Consider the following 21,375-nt stretch of genomic DNA (forward strand, 5'->3'; position numbering starts at 1 on the left):
GAGCACATCAACATATCATGGTTGAACTGCCTGTTGTGTATTTGTGATATTGACAAAAAAAGAAAATAGTCGGATTTCGAGCATTTAGTTCATAATTCACTCCTCAGCTACGGTCACCATGAGTGCAGAGCTAAAAGCTAAAAGGTGACCTTGAGGGTCACCTTACATTAGTAGAACAAAAGGTGCCTATAAATAAAATGTATTATTATTATTATTATTATTATTAGTATGTATTGAATTCAGTATATTTTACCTGTTCATTGTACCTGATTACAGTTTTGCATTGTTAAAATGTTAAAATGCTGTATTAAATACATATTAAAAAGTTCAATATTACGGTAAAATACTGGCAGCTGTGGTTACCAGAATTTCACGTGGAAAATATAGTGACAATGCAGAATGCGTATCGGTATACTGTGTTGAGAAATGTAAAATTCACAGTGAACTTTGGTTTCTGCACAATAATTACATTGAAATAAAAAACTAATATAATGTAAACCTGTTAAAATACAATTTTAAGAAGCTTGATTACCGTCTCCTATTGACAAAGCACAGAAGAGCTGTTGTCAAGAGATGTACTCTAAGACACGTCTTCAGCTGAGAATCAGAGAGGAGAAACACACAGCTTTTACTGGCAGCAAGGGCAGCCACAGAGCGCCCGCACGAGAGTGAGCGCTCAGGGACTTGCGCTCTGCCACTGCCCTGGTCTTTATTTATAGACATCAGTGGGCGTTTGTTCCTTACATTGGAATGTGGATGTTTATATGTGTGTGTGTGCGTGTGTGGGGTCAGAGTGTGACCCCATAAAGACTTCCCTAAACCTGCTGGTCTGGAAGTCCAGCAGTTCATCTAAACAAAAGGCACTTAGCCTAAAACAGACATAGATACGTTTATCCTGCCACAAAACAGTAAGAGAAGGTACGACCTCTCCCCTGCTCCCAGGATGTGGGTGTGAATGCCAGAGCACTCTGGAATGCACACAAAGTCTTGTAGTGAACAACAGCCTAAGTCAACATGCAGCATTCTACCTTATATGCAAACTTATATTATTAAAAGATTATACTGACTACTAAGTACAATTTTCCATTGACAGCTGTATAATACAAAACATGTCTTTTTATTCAAAAGTTCAAATTAACAGTAAATTGTTGGCAGCTGTTTTTGCCAGAATGTCGTCTAAAAAATTAAGCTCCAACAAATAAGGCAATAAACATAACAGGGCTGATTGGTGTAAAATTTACATTCTATGACGTTTTGTTCTAATTTGCTAGAAACATTAATGAAAAAACAGTAGAGACAATGATTAAATTAAACAGTTAATATTCATCCATCCATCCATTTGCTTCCACTTATCCTTTCCAGGGTCGCTGGAGCTGTCATAGGACGAGAGGTGGGGTACACCCTGACCAGTCTGTTGCAGGGCTAACACACAGGGACAGACAACCATTCACACTCACATTCACTCACAGAGTCACACCTATGGGCAATTTAGATTAATCAATTAACCTATCCCCACTAACTGCATGTTTTTGGACTGTGGGAGGAAGCCGGAGTACCCGGGGAGAACATGCAAAGTCCACACAGAGAGACTCTGGCCTGATGGTGGAATTGAACTCAGGACCTTCTTGCGGCAACAGTGCTAACCACTGTGCCACCGTGCTGCCCTAAACAGTTAATATTAAATAATCAAATTAATGACTAAAAAGGCACTGATCCAGGGGCGGAGCGTGGGGGTGGCTTACGGGGCTTAAGCCCGGGTTGTTTTGTCAGAAGCCCGGGGTATTTTGGAGTGTAATTTTTTCATAGTTAGATGCCTGGCTGACAACTGTATAAAACAAAAAGTACACACAATATTCGAAGCACATAGTGCACACTGTGGGAATTTACGACTGTGCGTGAATCCCCCCTGATATTGGTATGATCCAAGCTCAGGCACTAAGCGACTGAGCGAGGGGGCGGGGCAGCTGCTGCCTGTGAGTGCGCTGTTGGAGAGACGGAGCCAGCCATACTAAGGAGAGCTTAAGTTTGACCAGGTACCAAAGCAAATCATTCGTACCGTACAAATAATGTAAATATGACGGTGAATCACGAAAGATTGATATGAAACTGATCACTTGACCAATATTACGTTACTTGCTCTTCAAGTGAATCAACAAATGGCGAAATGAAAAGCCGAACAAATGCTATTTTTTAGAGAGTCTTAGCTTACGTGTGTTTATTTCATATTTTCAGTTCTTACCCTCCCCGACTAATTCGGTTTCAGTTATGTACTGAAATATAAGAATGGACATTAGAGGCTTCTTTCAAAGAAAAAACTCAGGTAAATGTTATTTTATATATTATGCTTTGTATGTTGTTCAGTATATTTCTATGCAAAACAAGAGGGATTTCAGTACACAGCAGGATATTCACATTTGTAACCAGATATTTACATACACTTTAGGGAGAAAACATAAAACATTTTTACTGTACAACATCAATTTAGAGTAAACTTTTGTTTTAGATAAATATTGAAATATCTTTTGAATTAGTTAAATGTCAGAATAAAGAGAGACAGAGCGGTCTATTTTTTATCACTTTCATTAAATTTAGGAGTACATGTACACTAAGTTTATTGTTAATTAATAAGAAAACTCCAGAGGATTCCATTCTGAGCTGAAGAAGCTTCTGATTGGTTAGTAGAGTCCATGTGAGTAAATTGGTGGCACAGCTGTGGATGCATATAAGGCAAAACACAGAGCCTGTTTCTTTGACATGGGAACATCAAGAGATGTCAACCAAAACACCAGGAACAGAACTGTGGACCTCCATAAATGTGGCTCAGTTTGAATACAATTTGGTGCCATTTGCAATTAAGAAATACAGATAGTTTCTCTCTTTACTCTTAAAGTTAACACATATGTTTTTATATTTATCAATCTAAAAAAATAAACATTTAGTCTGATTTGATGTTACAATTAAAAAAGTGTTTGTGTTTTGATCTGAAGAGTTTGTAAATATCTGGTTTCAACTGTATATTTGATGATTGTCAGCACAAAGAGAGAGAGAGGAGCAGAGATTGAGATGGAGAATGAGGACAGAACAGAGATGAACAAGAGCAGGTGAGACACACATGTTAGTCAAATGGTTGCTTACTAAAAGTATCACTGTATCATAGGTACTCATGTATCTCGTACCTAGTGTTTCTTTTTAGGTTTGTTATTTTTCAAATTCTATATTTATTAAGTTATGCAGGCTTGTTTGCACAACAAGGCTAAATAATTATATAAACTTTTCTCAATCTAAATATTGTACTTTGGTAGAATTAAATAAATAAGTGTAGTGCAGGTCTATGATGATTTTTAGTGCTACTATCATCTAGTTCTGATTCTGGTTCTGTCTTGGTTAAGTCCTCAGTAGTCCTGCTTTTGAACTGTTGTAGTCCTGTTTTAATTCTGGATCAGTTCTGCGTCTGGTTGAATTGGGGTTTAGTCCCTGTGTCTTGATACAGCCCCGACTTCGTTCTGTCTTGCTGCTTAATTAAAAAACTAGTTTAAGGTGTCCTGCATGTGTGATATATATATTTCCCTATATGAAGTCATTCTTTTTTGAACAAAACTCAAAACAGAGCCAATTAATCTTTCAGTCATTTCTAACCCCACCCCCCCCCCAAAAAAAAAAAATCCCACATGCATACTACCCTTTAGGGCTAAGCCCCGGGTGTTTCAAATGTCTGGCTCCTCCTCTGCACTGATCTAATTAATATCAAACTTAATCCAACCAAAACAAATAAGTACATAATAAACAGTCAAAATTTAAAACACTTGATACTTGCAGACCTGATAGTAGAGGGCTTTCAAAAAAGGCTCTGATGGTGTCTGAGGAACTGGAACAGGTTTTGAAAACTGCAATTGAAATGAAATGCAAGTAGGGCTGGGTACCAAAACACAATATCTTTTTAGTACTGACTGAAAACATTCAGTAGGTATCCATACAGGAAAAAAAAATTTGGTGCAAAATTTCTGTACTTTTCTAATTCAATCTCTGTTATTGAGCCTCACGGGTCCTTTTCTTCTGCTGCCTTAAAAAGTTCCAGTCTGCATCTGCTGACTGTGACACATGTCATAAGTGCTGGTTTTGCTTGTATTGAAACAACACGTGTGTCATTTTTACTGAATATGATTTCAAATTTATTCATTTTAAAAGTGATAAAGTTCATGGAGCTGAATTTCTCTTTAGGGCCAGTGAAGGCTAACATAACGAAGAAAATAAGACAGTACACGAATCAAACCAAAAATAAAACATCATAACTTCCTAAACTAAATGAAAAAGGATAAGCATCCAAATTCCAAGAGACACAGTCAGAACCACAGACAGGAAACTGTACAGACTGAGGATGAATTCACAGCAGATTCATCCAGTCTGTGTACAAACTGTGTCTTTGATGCACTGAAACAAACCCAGATGTGAATCCAGAGAGTCTCATGTGTGGTGTGTGAGTGTAGAGTAGGTCTGGTCCTGGTCCCTGCCGGCTGGATCGAGGCTCTGGTAGGTCGAGTCTTCACGTGTAGAACCTGGAGTACAGTTCTCGTAGTGGACGTCCTGAAACAGAGACAAACTGTCTTCTTCACATAAAAAGAAGAGACTCTGACTTGGTTAAATCATTTGTGCTAGAAAGAAAGTCACCTCCATGTTTGTGCCCTCTGAGTTTCCTCTGGTCCTCAAACCTGTGGAACAAACAAAGGATGTTCCTCTGTTAGAGGGAACAATCATTCAGTGCACGTGACAAAGAAATACGAGAGATCATTCATAATTATTATTTTTTTGGTTATGAGCAGTCTGACATCTGGATTTTTATAAATCTATCAATTTATTTATTGTTCACTCTATCAGCTCAGTAGTAAAAAGCATAGACTGTATGTTAAAGATGGAATAATCTGCTGTAATGTCAGCTGTTGCTTTGTGCACTCCTGTTTTAAAAGGCTCAGTTCAGCATGTTGGCTGCAGCAGGAAAGAGTTTACTGAGGTCACAGTGAGCAGTCAGCTCATAGATACTGTACAAGCAGATATAACCAGGTCACTGTTTCAATCGGAGGCTCATTTAGTCGTCTGTGGTGAACGCCTGTGTTTTGTTCAATGAGCCTGAACGTCAGATCCTGTTTGTCTTCCTGTTTTCTCCTGATGTTTCTTTGACCTTGAAGTTTCCCAGATATGTACTGATACTTTTGATCCACTTCTTCACATCTCTGCTTTACTAAGACCTGAGTCAATATCTTATTTTAAACTCATGAAAACTGTGCACAGTCTCCTCTTCTACAGGAAAAGACGAATACCTGATGCATTCTTAAAGGGATTTTTCATTTTTGTATTTTTTGTGCTTACTTCAAGACATACTTAGAAAACAGGAAATACTTTGTATCAATAGGTAACTTCACATCTGAGCAGACAAGTATCACATGTGGAGTTCCCCAAGGTTCCATCTTGGGACCCCTTCTGTTTAACATCTACATGCTCCCACTGGCACAGATTATAAAGAACAACAAAATAAACTATCACAGCTATGCAGATGACACACAAATATATATCACAATGTCACCAGGAGACCGAGGCCCTGTACAGGCTCTTGGTAAATGCATCGAGGAAATCAATGACTGGTTGTGCCACAATTTTCTCCAGCTAAACAAAAACAAAACTGAGGTAATAGTCTTTGGTGCCAAAGAAAAACGATTACAGGTCACCAGAGAACTTCAATCTATACATCTAAAAACCACAAACCAGGCGAGAAATTTGGGTGTAGTGATGGATGCAGACCTAAACTTAGAAAAACACATTAAGACAATAACAAAGTCAGCTTACTATCACCTCAAGAATATTTCAAGGATAAAAGATCTGATGTCTCAACAGGACCTGGAAAAACTAGTCCATGCATTCATTTTTAGTAGGCTTGATTACTGTAACAGCATCTTTACAGGTCTACCTAAAAAATCAGTCAGACAACTACAGCTCATTCAGAACTCTGCTGCTCGAGTCCTCACTAAGACCAAAAAAGTGGACCACATCAGTCCAGCTCTGAGGTCCTTACACTGGCTGCCTGTCCGTCAGAGGATAGACTTTAAAGTTCTGATGCTGGTCTATAAAGCTCTGAATGGTTTAGGACCAAAATACATCAATGACCTCCTGACCCAGTATGAACCTTCCAGATCCCTCAGGTCATCTGGATCCGGTCTTTTATCAGTTCCCAGAGTCAGAACCAGACACGGAGAAGCTGCATTCAGTTTTTATGCTCCTTATATCTGGAACAAACTCCCAGAAAGCCTCAGATCAGCTGAAACACTCAGTTTATTTAAATCCAGGTTGAAGACTCACCTGTTCTCAGCTGCATTTGAATAAAGCACCAAATCCACACTTTAAGCTTAAATTTCAAAACTTACATTTTAACTACTGATTTTATCTACTGTCCTGATTTTATCTACTTTTTAATCAATTTTAAATCATGCTTTGTGCTGTACATCAGTTCAGCAGATCTGCCTGAGAAATATTCTGCTCTCGTTTTTTCTCTCTCTTCCTCTGTCACCTGGGCGGAGTTCATCCTGGGCTCCCGCCTTTGACTCATATTACTGCTCTTGGCTATACTGTTGCTTGACTTGTGCCAGTGAAGTCCTGGTGAGGAAACTACTAATCTGGTTGCCTTGGTTTTTGCTTCTTGTGTTAACATCATTCCCCTGTGTACGGACCCTCGGGACCTGTCCTTGGTCCTTACAGAGATTCTGGTGTGAGTGAGAGTGTTCCCCTGCTTTTCCCCGTGGACTCCCTGGAGCCCTGATCCCCGCACTCTTGTATAGCACTTTGTCACTGTCGCACATTTCACCTGGTGTTGGTGAATCAAGCCTCTGTTCTTCCTTTGAGCAGAGGAGTCCTGCGTTTGAGTCCCTCCAGTTACCGTAACAATAAATATAAAAAAATAACAGAGTCAGTTACGCACTGAGTCAAAAGCCTGTTAATAAAAATGAGTTTTTAGCCTGGATTTAAAGACCAACACTGAAGCACACGGCATAGTAGCAGAGTACAGTTCAAAGCTTCGGGGCCACGATGGAGAACGCTCGGTCTCCTCTGAGAGCAACAGTTGAGCAGCTGACTGGAGTGAACGAGGAGAGAACGAGCAGATCTGACAAATATACAGGCACCAGACCATGTAAGGATTTAAAAACCAGTAAAGGGATTTAAAATTAGATCCTAAATTCAACTGGAAGCCAGTGTAAGGAGGCCAGAACCAGAGTAATATCCAGCTTAACTTTTACCAGATAAAACCGTACCACAGCATTTTGCACCAGTAAATGAAGGGCGGTCCCTTAATATTTCTTTGCATTTAAATCAATAATTTAACGAAGCAGTGAATCGTGTCCTTCCTCCTGAATGCTCCACCTCTCACCAAGCCAATCAGAGTACTGAGCAGTCAGAACGGAAACAGAGAAGGACTCAGTCCTCCTGAAATCGCCCTCAGTGCAGCCGAACGTCCATCAGTCTCTCCACTGTCCTCAAACCAAAGCGTGCAGACGAGTCACAAAGAACAAGTCAGGGAAAATATTTTTATGTTTCCCTGCAGCTTTGACAAGTGACGTAAAATTAGTTTCAGTGTTTGATCGTAAATGGAAAGTTCTGTTGTTGCTGTGTCTTTGTTGTCCTACCTCTGTCGCTCTTCCTCTTAATGCAGATTATTAGAACAGCCAGTGATGAGAGGACGACGACGATGATGATGATGATGAGTGGAGTGATGATCACATGCAGCAGCGCACCTGTGACAGCAGAAAAACGATGTTTCAGTCTGATTTGCTGATTGATGATTGGCTCCCTGTTTGCTTTGTGAATCACTGAATCATCCTAAACTAACAGACGAGTGTCTGCAACGAGCATCCAGCATTTCTCTGCATGTGGAAACATGAGTTCCAACTCGTGTTTACTGAAGGTTGAAAGAGGGGAAGTTGTTCCACTGATGACCATCAAAGGAAAAGCCTAGAATGTCATGAATAACCAGAAAAAAGAGCAGAAAAAAAGGTTCTGCAGCAACAACAGTTCATAGAAAGTTAATGGAGTGAGTTCATCATATGTAAATATTTGACTACCAGAATAAATACTGTTCACTCTTTCTGGTCGTTACACCAGCTGTAGTTTGAGTTACTAAGTCTTTAGAGTAGATCATGTAAGATATTTTTGTAAAATATTTTGTAACAACATTTATGTTGTAATCTGCCTTTTCTTGTGTTTGTGATGGAGAACATCATGTGCATGTTTGACTGGATGGTGGCATTCGTACAACAAACTCATAACTGTGCTCAGGGCCTAAAATATGAACTCTGATTATTCAAAAGTTCCATCTCTTGAACCAGTAGGCAGATGTACCTGCAGATGTTTTCTCAGACTGCTCAGTGGTGAGTGAAGGTGAGGAGGCTGATTGGACGACTGCTGAAGAAGGTCAGAGAGTGAAGTTTGTATTAGATGTGGTTGTGAAATGTTATTGTTTAAAACTTTGCTCATTTTCATACACAAGGTGTAAAATAATCCATAATCCACTGTGGCAAAGTCAGACATGTCTGAGTGGAATTAGAATATTTTGGAAAACTTTGAAGAAAACCATCCTTCTGTTTCAAAACTGTATTTTCTTTTTCTTTTTTTCAGTGATCAATATCAAAATAACTATCAGTAGCTAAATATAACACGGCCTTTAGACAAAACATCATTGCTGTCAGTAAGAAATAGAAATCTTCGAGTCCACAAAGACGTAAAAAATGGAGTCATGTCACTAAAAACTCACCATCTGTGACGTTGATCTCAAAGTCTCTGAATGAACCTTGACCAGCAGCTGGATTCAGAGAACATCTGTACCGTCCTGAGTCAGACTCAGTCAGCTGTGTGATCGTCACATACAGAATTCCTCCTCCTTTATATTTCTCCTCTGACGTTCCTCTAAATCCAATTCTGTATCTGTCTTTGAAATCATCTTCACCATCTGTTTGAAGAAGAACCTCATGCTCTCCACATTCTCCCCTGCAGAGGTACTTATGTCTTCCACCCTGATTAAAGGAACATCCGACTGTGAGAGAGCTTCCAGTTTCTTTATCAAAGTGTTTCAGCTGATCATCGTTTCCATCCAGCAGTGCTGTTAAAGAGACAAACGATCAGTAGTTACTATCTGTGCTGAAGATGATGCAGTCTGATCACAATAACTGCAGTTTGACCCACAGTTACACTGGGAGCTGCCCAGTTCAACCAGTCTGTGGCTGGAACAGTGAGTTCAACAGTGATTTGAAGTGAATTCTTCAGCTTCAGCCCGACCTCCTCGTGCCATCATCACAACATCATCATAAAACAGTGACACACGCAGACACTCTGCTAGTGTCACTCTGGAGGTTTTACTGTGTTTACTGTACAAAGCAGGATTTAATCTTGTCCACGTAACTTCAGGGTTAATCGTGTTTTTTAATATGAAGCTGGTTCACTTATTACCCGTTTACATCACTGTGCTAATATATATGCTAAGCTAATCTGCTCCAGAGCAGGTTATGTTCCAGATCACAGATCACCAGGAAACCACAACCTACTGTCCAATCAGATCGCTGGAACCGAGACCTCTGAGAGCAGATGGTGGTGTTTAATGTCTTTGCTTCTCCCTGTTGATGCCTGAAGGAATATTAATTATTAAATACAAATTTATTCCCTGATTCTTTTTTCTACTGCAGTTTTATTGTTTCATAATCAAAGTATCTGATCCTAAAACAAGCAGCTGTTCGATGACCTCACATCAGATTTGCACACAACTCGAACAAGAGGTGCATTTGAAAGAGTAAAAACTAAACCTTTCTTTTAAACATGAATTTAATGAAATGCTGATTATGATCCATCAGATTCTCTGTGTTTTAATGAGCTGAGACACTGATCACTTCAAAAACCTAAACTTTATTAGTCCAGTAGCTCGTTCACAGTCTTACTGATGGCAGCGTTCATTCAGGCCTTTAACACAGTTTACTTTAGTCTGTATTACTGTGTGTGTTTAACCTCTTTATAGTTTTATCTTCCTTCTCAAAATCAGCTGCTCTGATGTCTCCATGTTTCTGATTGGTCAGATGTTGCTCCCGCCTCTTTCATGTGAACAAACTGAAAGGGGTTAACTTAGCGAGCTGGTGAAAAGCTTCATGCTAATGCTGATGTCAGCTTCAGTGAGTCCACACAGGACTGTGGTTTAGGAAACTCAGGCTTTAACCCTGAACGCTTCAGTTCCTGTGCAGGTGATCAGAGGAATCAGAAACCCAACATCATCACTGAAACATGAACCAGGACTCACTGTGCCAACAGAGCAGAGCCTCAAATTTAATCCAGCAACATGAGAATAGTGTGAGGTTAAGAACGCCTCAGTGAATCCTGTGCAATACAAACATGGATCAAACAGATAAATTCTAATTTACACACAAACCTTTGATTTCCATTTTCAGACTCAGAAACTGAACACAGTTTAGTTCATGCTCATGACGTCCAGCTCAACCACAGAAAGCAGATCAGCTGATCACTTAGACGAGACCTCAGATATCATATTAGCCGATCTCATATAGAGCTGTTAGTGTCTCCTGCCCACAACCCTCCACCACAGCGTCTGATGAAATAAATGTGTCTGTCTGCTCTGTTCTGTGCAGCACGATTCACTCACATCATCCTGACATGATGGAGATTATGGCACGAATGTTCTTTTCCATAGTTTATATACATGACTAGAGTTAAAGAAACAGTTTAGTAAAGAGGAGTTTTGTTCAGAGAGTCGCTGCCTGTGAAAACTGATAAAAAGTTTAAGTAAAAAACTCAGTTTCACAAAACTTTTCTTCAGACTTTCAGAGACAAAACAGAGAAATCAACATTTGCACAGTTTAGACTGAAACTCACCTTCAGCAACAACAACTTCAAACTGTTTGTATGAAACTGATGATGGAGATTCAGCCACAGCACAGCTGTACTGTCCAGCATCAGACATGATCAGCTGTGTGATGTTCACAGACAAAGCAGGAGTATATTCTACAATTATATATTCAGTGCTGTATCTGTGACGTTGATGCTTCTCATCTGTTGTATTAATAAGAATGTTTTCTCCTTCACATTCTCCTCTGCAGAATATTTTCCATGTTCCAGCAGAAAACCTGAATCCAGCTGTAAGATTTCCTCCAACGACTCCAAATGAAATGTTTTTGTTGTTGTTGACTTCAGGGTTTCCCTCCTGCAGAGCTGTTGGAAACATGAACCATCAACAGTTACTGTTTGTACTTCCTGTAAGAAGCTGCAGTCTGATCACAGCATCCACACACAGACACACTGAGACTAGAGTCTGAATGTGAAACACTGAGAGCTCAGAGTTTAAACATCATCTTCTGTTTCACTTTTCTCTCCTCATTGATCAGAACAAAGATCCACATTCAGTCCTGTTAGAGCTCTGACACTAAACTGTTTGTGATCAAGAGGAAACTAAAAGCTTAACATTACTGAGTTATTCACACTTTGGTTTTAGGCGATGACTCACAGTTTTATATTTGGCTGCAGGATGTGAGGCAGTTTATTCTGTTTCATCTGAGTTATCAGGAACAAAGTGTTTGCAGGCAGATTGTCTTAGTTTAGTCAAATTAAAGTTCAGCCAAGTCGATAAACTCTGAAGGCAGCAGGCTGAGTTTGTTCCCTTTATTTTACTGAGGAAGTAACAAACACTTGTAATGAGCTGTGTTTGAAACGATGGTTTCACATGTTATCAAGTCCTGAAGTGAGCAGCAACATGTCCATGAATGTCTCACTGTGATGGTTTCTTCTGTCCATACTGGCCACAAACACATCCATGAAATCATGAATAAAAGCAGTTTGAATGGAAGAAGCGTCCATGAAAGTGACTCATAGCTGACTCTGATCATCATGTTTAACAACAGAAACATGTTGAAGAAGGAGAGTGACAGAAAGAACAAGTGAATGTACTCACAAAGGAAGAAGCAGCAGATCAGAGTGTGACGGACTTTCATGATGAGGCTCTGATGGTTCACTGCTGCCTCTCTTCTTCTTCACTGGAAACCAGGAACTTGTGACGCCTCACTTCTCTAACTGAAGGAGTCCCTCCTCCAAACACCACAGCACCTCTACACTCCTCCCCTCTGCATCCGTCTGTGAGTCTGCTGCAGGGCTTCCTGCTCATTCATGCACCTTTACATTTACATTTATCCCTGAAACCAGAATTCACATCACTAATTTAAAATGTGATGATGTGTCCAGCTGATTCTTCCACCTCAGCTAAAATTCATTTAGTCTTCTTCTAATATTAAAACTCTTAAATGATCATAAGTGTCATTGTTATTTATACATATTGTTCTTGAGACTTCACAGCATTTCAGTACCTGCTGACTCTGAGGTTGTAAGTCTGTCCGACCTTCATTAAAGATGTAAGTTTTTCCATGAGATCTTTGGAATCTTGTGTTCATATTTTTATTAGATAATTCCTTATTTAATTAACTTAGTTTCATTTTGACTGGACATAATAATGAGACTTCAATATTACATCATAACTAACATGACATCCAGCACAAAGACCCAGGATAGAGGATCATTCTTGTCCATTTCAAAAAGTTGCATTGAGGCTGTTTTTTGTCTATAACAGCTGCAACAGCTCGACTTCCTGTTGATGCGTCTGAGGTCAGCTCGTGGCAGAAAAGGAAGCTGAACGTCAACACTGACCAAGTTTGACAAAATTATTGCTCAACAGCACTGAGGGAACAGTTAATATCTGTGCTGTTGTTACATGGAGAATTATTTTATTCTCACAATAACAAAGAGGAAACATCTCCATTGACCATGAACTGCTGAGACTTTGAAGACATTCAATTTTAGATTTTCAGGTTTCTTTGGTAAATATGAAGTTTAGTGTCTCGGGGTTGCTGTGGTTGCTCTCATTAATGCAGCTTTACTGTCCACTAATGTGCACCACGGGAAAAGAATTTGAATTTCTTTTAATACAACTTTGTCCTGTTAAATATTACTTTTAAACGGTGGAGTGACTCGTTTCACAATAAAATGAAGGAAACTTAACTTCGTAAACTGAGTTCTGCTAATCCACCCCGTGCAAAGCTGCGACGTCTGTAATGACGATGCACACTGAAAAGTTCCCCATTTTCTGTGCCTGTGCCACAAACTCTGAAGTTTAGGTAAGGTTTTTGGTAGTGTTTGCATATGTACATGTCATTCTGTCTGTGAGCACGAGAGCTCACAAAGTTTTCAATGAATTCACATAAAAGTTTGTACAGTGGGGTCATGTTGAAAATCCATTGAAACTTCCACCGAGGTCTTCAAAGCCAACTTAATGATTTATCGGTTGAAAATTGACAAAACTTCTTATAAATGAGAAACCATGATGCTTCAAAGTGTGGTATGTAATGTCAGCATAATGCTCTATATGAAGGTCGCTGGTTTAGCTGAGCATGCGACCACATGCCGCACGGCTGAGGGCGGGGTTGGTTCAAATTGCCGCATGTCTCCTCTCTCTCCTGTGCTTTACTGTCACTTTTCACTGTAGCTTTTAAAATAAAGCTGTAAAGGGGCAAAAAAAAAGCTACATGAAGATTTAAAATATCATGTCACGTCTGACCTCTGACCTCTCCTTCAAGGTCAGGATTGGTATATTAATCTGAACGTCAGAATGACAGGAATGCTGTTTAAAAATAAGGTTCCTTAATGTCATTGGTTGCATTAACATGCAGTCATATAGTGAATGATATTAGGGGATTCCCAATATCACATTAGTTTTGACCTTTGACCTCTTTTTCAAGGTCAGACAAGTTTAAACTTTCATGAGATCAAAGTTTTATGAAACATCTTTTATCTTTAAACTGTTCTTTGAGATTTTCTGCTTTTTGTTTGTGTAAGCGAGTGAATATTGCTAATAATGTTTCCCACTTTAGTAAAGCAAGCATCCATTTAAAGTGTGAAGAGAGTTTTTAAAAAGTTAGTTTGTTTGTATGTATGTTGAGTCATTTAATTGTATTGTCCGTGCATTTTCTTTTGTTATCTGCATGTTGCACTTGAAGACGTTCATTTTATTGGTTTGTGTAGTTGCACAACGTGGTCAGCAGGGGGCAGTGTTTAACAGTTAACTGCAGTTTTCCCCTTAAAAGCATTTTGGCTCTTCCTGTTTTTCTTTTTGCTTCGATGAGACTGTCACGAAGAGGTGATTGTTTTTTAAGCAGTGTTGGTCAAGTTACTTGAAAAAAGTAATTAGCAATTAATTACTGATTACTTCTTCAAAAAAGTAATCCCATTACTTTACTGAGTACTTATGTTCAAAGGTAATTAGTTACTTTTAAAAAACATGATACAACCTGAATACCTAATGAAGCAATAGACCTTTAGCCCAATTCTATTTTTTATACATAATCCATCATATAAAATGTCATCAATTAAAAAAAAGTCTCTTTTAAAAATTGTTTTAATCGTTTAATTTCATTTACACTGCATTAATCAAAAATTAAATTATATACAACAGTCTTTAATTTAAACCTATTTTCTGCACATTCCAGCACATAAAATAAAATAGTTGTTTGTGTTTAAACTCACTCTTTCAAATAGATGCAAGTAAAACAGCAGAAAATGAATAAAATCAAAGACTCAGCGAGTCCTGTCGCTCTTAAATCTACTGTCGCCTGTTTAGCAGGAGTGGGGTGGGTGGAGGTTTGTCCGGGACTCCGGGGTTTCTCTGTGAGTTTCCCATTACGTCGTAGCTACTCGGTGCTTGCTCGGACGTTTGGGGGTTTTTTCGCTGTAAAAAGAAGTTTTCTTCCCACGCAGTGAACAGTGGACACTAATGTTTTTGTCACTTCTTATGGAATCAAAGTCAAAGTAAGGTCAGTACTTCCACGCTTTAAACGCTGCACGCTCATACTCTCTCCGCACTCGATATATGATCCACTGTTGATCTGCACACAGCTGCTACCACTCGCGTACGTGATTGTGATGAGACACTCTCGCAAACAAAATCACGGTTTAGTAACGGAGTAACGCAGCGTGCTTACGGGAAAGTAACAGTAATCTAATTATCTTTTTTGCAATAGTAATCCCTTACTTTACTTGAAAAAAGTAATCTGATTACACTTTTGGTAAGAAATCTGTAAATATGCACATAACTTGTTGAAACACGTTGGTGTATTGCAGTGGTAAAAAGTATTTTAACAAGATGATGTAAAGGACCTGCAGGACATTTTCTGCATGTAAGCTGCAACATCATCTGTCTGCTCCAATATCCTGAGTGAGATAGTGCTGTGGAAAGTACGTGTTTATAAAATAATACATGTAACACTTGCGCACCTTTTAAACGAGGCTTGTGTAATTTAGCTCTTTGTATTTTGTTCTGTACAGTCAGAGGCCACTGACATATTTTGTACTTGTATTTTTTTTATTTCTTTACTCCCTCCTATTGCTCTGGTGCTTTTTTTCCCATTATCCTTTATTCTGTTAATTTGCCACATTTCCTCTCATGCTGTTAAAGTTCAGCATAAGTCCGTATGGTTGCTGTTGGGCAAAAGTAAAGAGGAAAAAAAGACATTTTTGTTCAGTCTGTCTTCACCAACAATAAGAGATGCACATTAAGAAGCCCAGTAATTCTGTCCTGTGCGGCTACATTTGATTTGACAACATTTATTAAACGATACTGTTACACATGGATTCCAACTATCACATCATAGTTTTCAAATATCATGTTTGAGCTCTGATCTCACTCAAAATTCATTAAACATGTAAAGCAATGTTGTCAGTTTTTATTTAATGCAAATGAACAGTTGTTATGCTGCCCTTATTTTTGACAAAGAACAAAGAAATGCAAATGAATATATAGAAAAATAAAACACTGTTCCCTGAAAAGGAAATGCTTCCCTGAGTGTGAGCAGCCTTCCTGGAAGTTTAATCCAAAAGTTCAATGTTGCAGTGAAACAAGGATAAAAACGGATCAATAACCAAACTGGATACAGGCTGTTGGAAAGACAGGTAACATCATTTTGACTTGCTGTCACTTGGATCTGCAGCTGTGCTGTAAACAAACACTGACGCCCATTTTCTTTTTTTTTTTTTTTTTTTTTTTTTTTTTAAATGACATCAGAAACAGCAGTGTGCGACATTACGTGATGGCAGAGCTTCAGTTCATCCTTTGTCATTTTTTTTTTTTTTTTTTTTTTTTTAATAAATAGGACAGGGGGAATGAATGAGAGAGAGAGGGGGAGAGAAAGAAAGAAAACCAAAGGGGAGAAGAGACGGTGAGAAGGGGGGGGAAGAGAGAGAAAAAAAAAAAAACTCCTGGGTCACCTGTATGGAGAGAAAAAAAACAAACAAACAAACAAACAAAAACAAACAGAGGAGACAGCAAACAACAAAGAGCAACATAATAATAGAGAAAACAAAGCACCATCACAATAAACTAGCTAGTCATAGATATCAGTATTTACTAAATAATAAACGATATTGTGCAGCACGCAAGATAGACAGCGCACAGTGTGCTTTGAGGCAGCAGCCAAGAAAGCTTTAGTCCGCGTCTGTGAATACCCATGTGTGCATACCTGTGTGGATCAGCATGCTTGCATTCCAAAGGTTTCTCCATGTAATGATCTGCTAGGGAGTGTGGGGGGGCCACACGCCCATTTTCACCAGAATAAAATAATAAAGTACATCAGCTCCTGGGCTGGACGCTCGTGATGTCCCAGCAGACTCGTGGATCAGAAGGTTACAATGTTGTTGACGCTATTTAGAGAACAAATAAAAATAAGCAGACACTTTATAAGTCACATGATGTTCCTGCATCATCAGGACAGTCTGAACTGTATCTGAGTTAAATTGTGTTTTAAATGTGCACCACTGATTTGTGTTGTTAAATGACCTCTGCATCTTCTTTCTGCTGCAGCAGTGAAAGTCTTACTGAGACTATTAATGACAAACAGCCTCTGTGTGAGACGCTGTGACATCATCAACACTGGACATAAACCTGTTTTTGTTCTGTCCTGTACTGTTGTCAATAGAAAGTTTGGAAATTGTACCATTTGAAAATAATTTCAGAAAATAACTCTACTAATAAAAATAATATAGTTATATTTGAGGGTTCTCTTGTGAAATTTGGGGCGCTTGGTCTTCCCCAAAAAAGAACTCGCCTATAAAGAGACGCCAGAATAACACAAGCCAAACCGAGATTAACTCTAAACAAGAAACAGACACAGACATGAATATGAACGGCTCTGACATGTTTCCCTTCATTTATTTCAATTGATCATTTAATTTTCATTCATATGGCACAAACAACAGCAGTTTTTTATTGTAAGAAAAGCTCTATTGTAACAGGAAGGAGCATCAGGCAGACCCAACCCCTGATGGAATTTACCGGATCAAACATAAAAACTTCTAAACTTTTGATATGATGAGAGTCAGTCGAGGACCTGACATGTTAAACCGTCTTTGAATTAGCATTTAATAAACAATGTTGAAGGCAGCAGTGAGACGCTCTAAAACTGAGACTCTCTGTGGTCACTGTGGATCTTCAGGTCACTGATGTCTTTAGGAAGAGCTGTTTCTGTGCTGTGATTGGTTTTGATCATTATTACATTTACATAAAGAAGCAAATTCATTATGATAGAAATTATGTAATTCAGTAATTTTGAAAGGATTCTATATTTTATCGATTCTCAGTTTTCAGCGTCTGTGAACAAACTTCAGCCTGAGGCTTGAAAATGATCAAATCCAGAGTCTCCTGTGATGTGAGTGCAGAGCAGGTTTGGTCCAAGTCTCTGCTGATTGGATCCATGTCCTGGTGGGTTGAGCCTTTACATTGCACAAGTTGGAGTCCAGTTCTCATAGTGGACTTGCTGGAAAAAAGAGAAAAGAGTTCTCCACTGAAGGAGTACATCTTTCAGAAACAACACAACCCTACAATCCTTCCTCACCTTCAGCCTTTGCGTCTGCCTCATGTTACCTGCTCAGGTACATAAAGTGTCTATTCATGCTGCTGACTGAAGCTACTTTTTCCCACCAGTTGCCCTTCCTGAAATGTATCTGCCTGGAATCACTTGCAAGCCAAACGTGTAACCCACTTCATTATGGAGCCATAATGTTCAGATCAGGAGTAAAAAGCTCTCATAGAATAATAATAATGTCCAGTCATTGTTGGGATTAAGGCTGTAATTTCTACTGTGAATGGAAGGAGAGGAGACTTTCTATTTATTTATTTAATAGAGTTGTATGCATGGTTTAAGCTTCACAGTAAGTGAATTTAAGTTAATATGATGTTGTACGAACACCAACACAGTGAGATCTGATTATTATGACTTCTCTGCTATCAGAACTCACCTGATGTACCCGATGACTTCACTGCTGTGACTATAGGGGGCGCTGTTCAGAGAGCCAAAGGCCTCGTCGGAAAAATTCATCACAGTCCTGGAGTCGTCTTCATACTGAAAGAGAAAACAGATCTGATCATCAGCTGTCACATATTCAGTAACATTTCTGCTCATCAACACAAACTGGGTCAAAGAATTAGACGAGTAAAGAGTCCACACAGGCGAGTAAGGCCTCAGTCACAAAGGCCTTACAGCAGGGGTGTCAAACTCAAATACACAGTGGGCCAAAATTCAAAACTGGAACAAAGTCGCGGGCTAACATTAATATTTATTGAAAAAAAATCTTCCTCTAGATATAACAATGAATCTTTTCTTATGGACTCAAACACGTTTTGATGAAAAACTGAATATGGAACAAGCAAAGCTTAATACTAAACAATATATATATTAGCTGTATAATACCAGTAGGCCAGCTCTAATAGTCATTTGGTATGGCTTCGCGGGCCAAATGTAATTAGGCTGCGGGCCAAATTTGGCCCGCGGGCCAGAGTTTGACACCTATGCCTTACAGGAAGGAAAGTGTCTGTAACAAAAACAATGGAGCCACTTTGCTGTGTTTTGTTGTCATTTATGGTTCTTTGTGTCTGTGTTCAGCTTCCTGTGTCGTAGAGTCAATCACAGGCCAGAGTATTCATTAAAGATACACTATAGTACTCTGACTATAATTAACTCTGACGCTCAGACTTTAATGTTCACCGTCACAACTACAGTCCATCAGAAGTAGAGAGGCGGACTTTGCAAAGTGGAGTGAGAGTTAGACTTATTTAGAATCATTTAAAAATCATCCAATTAGATTTTTGTTTCCATCCATCCGGTGAAAATTAACAATAGATTTGACAAACTTAGAAACAGAGTGTTGAGAGCAGTGTGAGCTGTTGGCTCACAGGGATTACTGTACAGACACTGAGCTCAAACTTTGCTCGTGTTCAACATGAACATCCACCACTGGAACAGCAGATATATGACAGGAAATAAGGAACAGCTGAACAGCTCCACTCTGACAACATTTGATTAATGTCAGTAAAAACTCACCGTCTGTGACAGTGACCTCAAAGTCTCTGGATGAACCACTCAGGTAACATCTGTACCGTCCTGAGTCAGACTCGGTCAGCTATGTGATGCTCACATACAGAACCATATTTTTTTGTTGTTGGCAGCAGGAGGAGGTTTGTGTCCGAGCAGTTTGCAACCAGAGTCAGAATAGAAGCGTCCATGAAAGTGACTCATAGCTGACTCTGATCATCATGTTTAACAACAGAAACATGTTGAAGAAGGAGAGTGACAGAAAGAACAAGTGAATGTACTCACAAAGGAAGAAGAAGCAGATCAGAGTGTGACGGACTTTCATGATGAGGCTCTGATGGTTCACTGCTGCCTCTCTTCTTCTTCACTGGAAACCAGGAACTTGTGACGCCTCACTTCTCTAACTGAAGGAGTCCCTCCTCCAAACACCACAGCACCTCTACACTCCTCCCCTCTGCATCACTCTTTTTTCTTTTCTTCCTTTGTTTCCTGCCTCCTTGTTATTTTAAAAAAAATTCTTAACACGGGCCTTGTTAAGAAAACTCAACTCCAACATCTGAGATTATTACATACAGAGTACATTGTAACAAAGCACTTTATCAAACAGCTTCGACTCCTCTCTCCTCATGTGTCTCCCTCATCTTATGGCTGATAGGAGGAAATAAGACCCAAAAGGAGGATGTGATTAAAAGTATCAACCATGTTGAAACTGAGAAATGAGAAAGCAGTCTGAGCAGCAGGACCTGAGGTCTAATGTAAATCCTGGTTTTCACAAAGCATCCTGTGTTATTAAAGGTTGTAAAAGGTTCTCTCTGACAAATTTTGGTAAGAACTCTGGGGAATTTCTTTTTGAGGTTTTTTTTTTTTTTTTTTGTAGAATAAGTCATTTTTTTCATATTTCATAATGAATTTACCAACAGTGAGTGTGAGTTTAAGGAGGTATGCCATACCTCCTTAAAAGTCATTGGCAGCTGCTGGTTTCCTTTGAGTGAAATTAGCTTCTTTTTTCTCAGTAAGGTTTTTCTTTGCAGTTTTTTCTGACCTGTAAGATTCACATTGTGTTACTTTGTTACTTTAAAAAAATTCTTACAGCTTTTAAACAATCAGCAACAACATGCACAACTACACAAAAACCAACTACACACTGACAGTAGAAATGAACAGTAAACACACACACCTTCAAATTTGTGAGGACCGGCTTGTGTGTCCTCACAAGTGACTGTTGGTCCTCACAAAAATAGCTAGACAGGAATACACACACACACACACACACACACACACACACACACACACACACACACACACACACAAACACACACACACACACAGCCCGTGTGTAAAGTATTAGCACACAGTTTCATGCTTTCAGGTGTTTGTTGTGTTCATCAGGGCTGCACAATTAATCAGATTTGATGCTCAGTGATTATCTTTCCACGATTAAATGGGCACGACTGAACGATACTGCAGCCTCCACCAATAAAAATGCAGCGCAAAACAAAATCAAGCGCTCCCCGACGTCATCGTCAACCAATGACATGCCTGCATGAGCCAGCTGTTCCTGGGCCAGTCTCCATGAGTGACACTATGTTAAAGATGTAACATACAACAAAGAAGAGCGAGCACTGCTGAGCAGCAGACTAAATGGTAAATGGACTGATTCTCATATGCAACATGCAGTGTGAAAAAGAAAATCCTAAAACAACAGTAATATTCTAGCTGGGGCGCCAAAATAATCCCATAAAATAACAGAAAAGAACTTTCTCGTAAAAATACAGTTATTTTCAGTAATGCCAATACAGTTTGTTGCGTTAATTTTACATGGGATTTTGCCTTTTTCAAGTGCTTTTAAACATTAAATTGGGAACATTTTAATGTGATTAAACAAAGAAATTACCTGTAAACAAGGTCAATGAATGCGGCAATATGAATAATAATACTTAAATGT

The 21,375-nt window shown here is 39.1% G+C and overlaps 1 protein-coding gene across 4 annotated transcripts; it reads right to left on the reverse strand.

The window, feature by feature from the left end:
- Positions 1–3,600: 3,600 nt before the first annotated feature.
- Positions 3,601–19,881, reverse strand: LOC146645906 (polymeric immunoglobulin receptor-like). Of its 4 annotated transcripts, none has more exons than XM_085394560.1 (7): positions 19,716–19,881; positions 10,906–11,241; positions 8,789–9,133; positions 8,377–8,436; positions 7,665–7,772; positions 4,666–4,706; positions 3,601–4,581 (listed from the first exon to the last, which is right to left on the reverse strand). In XM_085394560.1, the coding sequence occupies exons 1-7, from the start codon at positions 19,753–19,755 to the stop codon at positions 4,462–4,464; spliced, it is 1,050 nt and encodes a 349-aa protein (XP_085250686.1). In that variant the 5' UTR covers positions 19,756–19,881; the 3' UTR covers positions 3,601–4,461. The 4 variants fall into 4 exon arrangements, with proteins under 4 accessions (XP_085250686.1, XP_085250684.1, XP_085250688.1 ...); XM_085394558.1 differs by lacking the exon at positions 19,716–19,881 and adding an exon at positions 11,978–12,170 and having other exon boundaries at positions 3,602–4,581; positions 8,377–8,439; XM_085394559.1 differs by having other exon boundaries at positions 3,603–4,581; positions 8,377–8,439.
- Positions 19,882–21,375: the final 1,494 nt, after the last annotated feature.

Source organism: Rhamphochromis longiceps, linkage group LG20 (genome assembly GCF_057381845.1).
Source record: "Rhamphochromis longiceps isolate RC_006_pf linkage group LG20, R_longiceps_female_GT1.1, whole genome shotgun sequence".
Lineage (NCBI taxonomy): Eukaryota > Metazoa > Chordata > Actinopteri > Cichliformes > Cichlidae > Rhamphochromis > Rhamphochromis longiceps.